This window comes from Ictalurus punctatus, chromosome 1 (assembly GCF_001660625.3).
Source record: "Ictalurus punctatus breed USDA103 chromosome 1, Coco_2.0, whole genome shotgun sequence".
NCBI classification, from domain to species: Eukaryota; Metazoa; Chordata; class Actinopteri; order Siluriformes; family Ictaluridae; genus Ictalurus; species Ictalurus punctatus.
Window position 1 is genome coordinate 1,542,760 of NC_030416.2, and position 2,500 is coordinate 1,545,259.

Consider the following 2,500-nt stretch of genomic DNA (forward strand, 5'->3'; position numbering starts at 1 on the left):
TGTGTCCGAAATGCGGCATGGGTAAATTCCTAGTCGTGAGGAGTTGTGTGCGTCATAACGTAACGTTTGCGATTTAGAATGAGTCGATTACAATTCGTTGTATGCAAATGTGAATTTGCATATGCTAAATATCTGACATGATGTTACTTATTGTGTTCATTAATATGTTAATTTATATCAAGAATTCTAATCCCGAGCTCTTGATATACAGTGGATTCGACATGATTGAAAGTTATTTACATAACCTAATCTAATTAGCATAAGATAAATAATATGCTAATAAGCATTATTATAATAATCATGATCGGCGGTTTAACGCTGAGCTTCGCTGCGAAGGCTATAATTTATATCGCGTGAAACTTCTTCTTGCTCGTTCACCTTTCTTGGCCTCCGCGCTCAAGGCCCTGAAGTGCTGCTCCGTCTGGACGTGGTTAGCGTGATTAGCCTTTAGCATCGGCGTCTCGGGAGCGTGTTTATGAAGCGAGCCGTAGCGCAGGATCCCTTGCCCGAAGTTCCCGTAATTGGCGTAATTGCCGTAAAAAGGGGACGTGTAATAAATCGGCCTGGCCAAGATGGACGCTGAGGGAGCCACGCTCGATTGGCCGGAGGTCCAAATCCCGCCCCCTGACGGGCAGTTCTGGCTCTGGAGCGGCTGTTTGGGGTCAGAAGTGGCGATCTCGGCCAATGACCAGAGCTTGGGCTTGGTGTTTTGGCTCTGGACGTCTGCGCAGGTCTTGTTTTTGTCGCGGTGCGCGTCCAAGAGCGGCGCCTCCACCCCGGTCAGAGGCGACGAGGTCATGGGTTTGGGTGACAGACCTCCGTGACCCCCGTGACCCGAGGCCAGGTCGATCTCAGAGCGTTTCTCTTTCGCTTCGGGAGCAGGCTTGCAGGAGAAGTCGTCTATCCTGCAGAGGACTTTCTCTCCATCCGACTCGGCCGAGTGATCGGTCAGAGAGTCCACGTGGAGGCTGATGCCTGGGGGGAACGTAACAAAGATGAAGCTGCGTCACAATAATACGACTTTATTTATTTATTTATTTAAATACCAAATTTCCGCTAAACACTATGAATAATTTCTATTGGACAAACAGCTGGTGAAGGGAATTATGGGTGTCTTAACATCTGGCTTATTATATTAAATTACATTATATTATCTATTTTTAATAAATAATTTAATTACTCGTACAAATAACCCTGAAGATTGTAAGGATGTAAAGACGGGACAAAAGCCGTGACGTTAGAAGGAGTTTTATTAAGTAGCTGAAAAATCCCGTTCGGAAAACTTCCGAACTTCCGAGCTAGAGTGACGTTCAGACGTTTTACTCTACAGACCGGTGGAGGTCCCGGTGGGGGGGCGGAGCTTCGTGAACATGGGTGGGAACAGGCCAAGAGTCTAACGTTAGAGCCTAATGTCAAAAGAAAATGAGTTAATTAATTAATTAATTAATGACGAATCTTAGGTCACGCATCTTTAAGTTAAAAACAACTAGCGGCGTTTCTTGTAGTACGTTAACGTAGCGTATAAAGTTAGAATCATTTTAGGCAGAAAAAAAGAAATTATACAGCGATTTTTACAAATTCGAGCGTATTTGCTGTTTTGTTTTTCCAAACGAACAATACTAAAATAAATTTAAAAAACAGACCAAACTTTTCTAAACTGTCACGTGACTGTAGATAATTGTTCATTGGTTATTTTGATTTTTATTTTTTTTTAAAACTGTGTTAAACGTGACAAACATTTTGTGCACGTAGCTATACTTCCCATTTCCTTGTCACCATGACGTCCGTTCGTTAAACGCGTGCATGACGACGACAAAAACAACGATCGTTCGTCTCCATCGATTTTGCGAGCTTATTGCTGTGAGGAATGTAAACGTTTTTTGTTTACGCTTTCGTACGCGCTACTTCTGCGTAAGAAGTTCTTATGAAGCGCTTCAATTTGAGGGGGGGGGGGAAATACGTTTAACGTGTAAAACGTGGTCATAAACGACACGTCTGAGACGTGTTCAAAACATCGTTTGGAGCGAACGTCGTCGATCGTCCTGACCCTCGCACCTGACCTTGAAACGTCCTTGATTTTGAACGTTCTGTAGTGAACGAAGTGACTTCGTTTACAACATTTTATTATTTATTTTTTTTTTACATTTTTTTATTTGCTCTTCACTGGCTTTGTGGACGTGAAGCTCGTGTTTATTTGTAAACTTTATTCGTGCTTTCCTTTGGGACGCTAGAAATGAATCGAATTCAATAGAATTTATACATTTATACACATAATATGAATATATCTAATCTAATTATTGTATCTAATTTCTTTACAGTTATTGGAATCCAATTTTTTGTAAGTTTTAAGTTTTTTGTTTTGAACTGTTTCATCATTTATTTGTTGTTGTTGTTGTTGTTGTTGAAATGATGATGGATTTACCCTCGTCCTCTGCGGACGCGTCTCCGTTGTCCGCATGCTTGTCGTCCTCTTCGTCCTCCTCGTCCTTCCGCTCGGCGC

The 2,500-nt window shown here is 42.1% G+C and overlaps 1 protein-coding gene across 4 annotated transcripts in view; it reads right to left on the reverse strand.

The window, feature by feature from the left end:
- The window catches only part of irx2a (iroquois homeobox 2a), a 9,506-nt gene that overhangs the window by 1,371 nt on the left and 5,635 nt on the right, over window positions 1–2,500 (reverse strand). For all 4 annotated transcript variants that reach the window (XM_017494154.3, XM_047158359.2, XM_017493977.3 and 1 more), the window contains exons 2-3: window positions 2,423–2,500; window positions 379–975 (exon numbers count right to left, since the gene is read on the reverse strand). The exon at window positions 2,423–2,500 is cut by the window's right edge and continues 346 nt beyond it. In XM_017494154.3, the coding sequence (XP_017349643.1) occupies window positions 379–975; window positions 2,423–2,500 (675 nt within the window). The remainder of the gene's footprint in view (window positions 1–378; window positions 976–2,422) is intronic.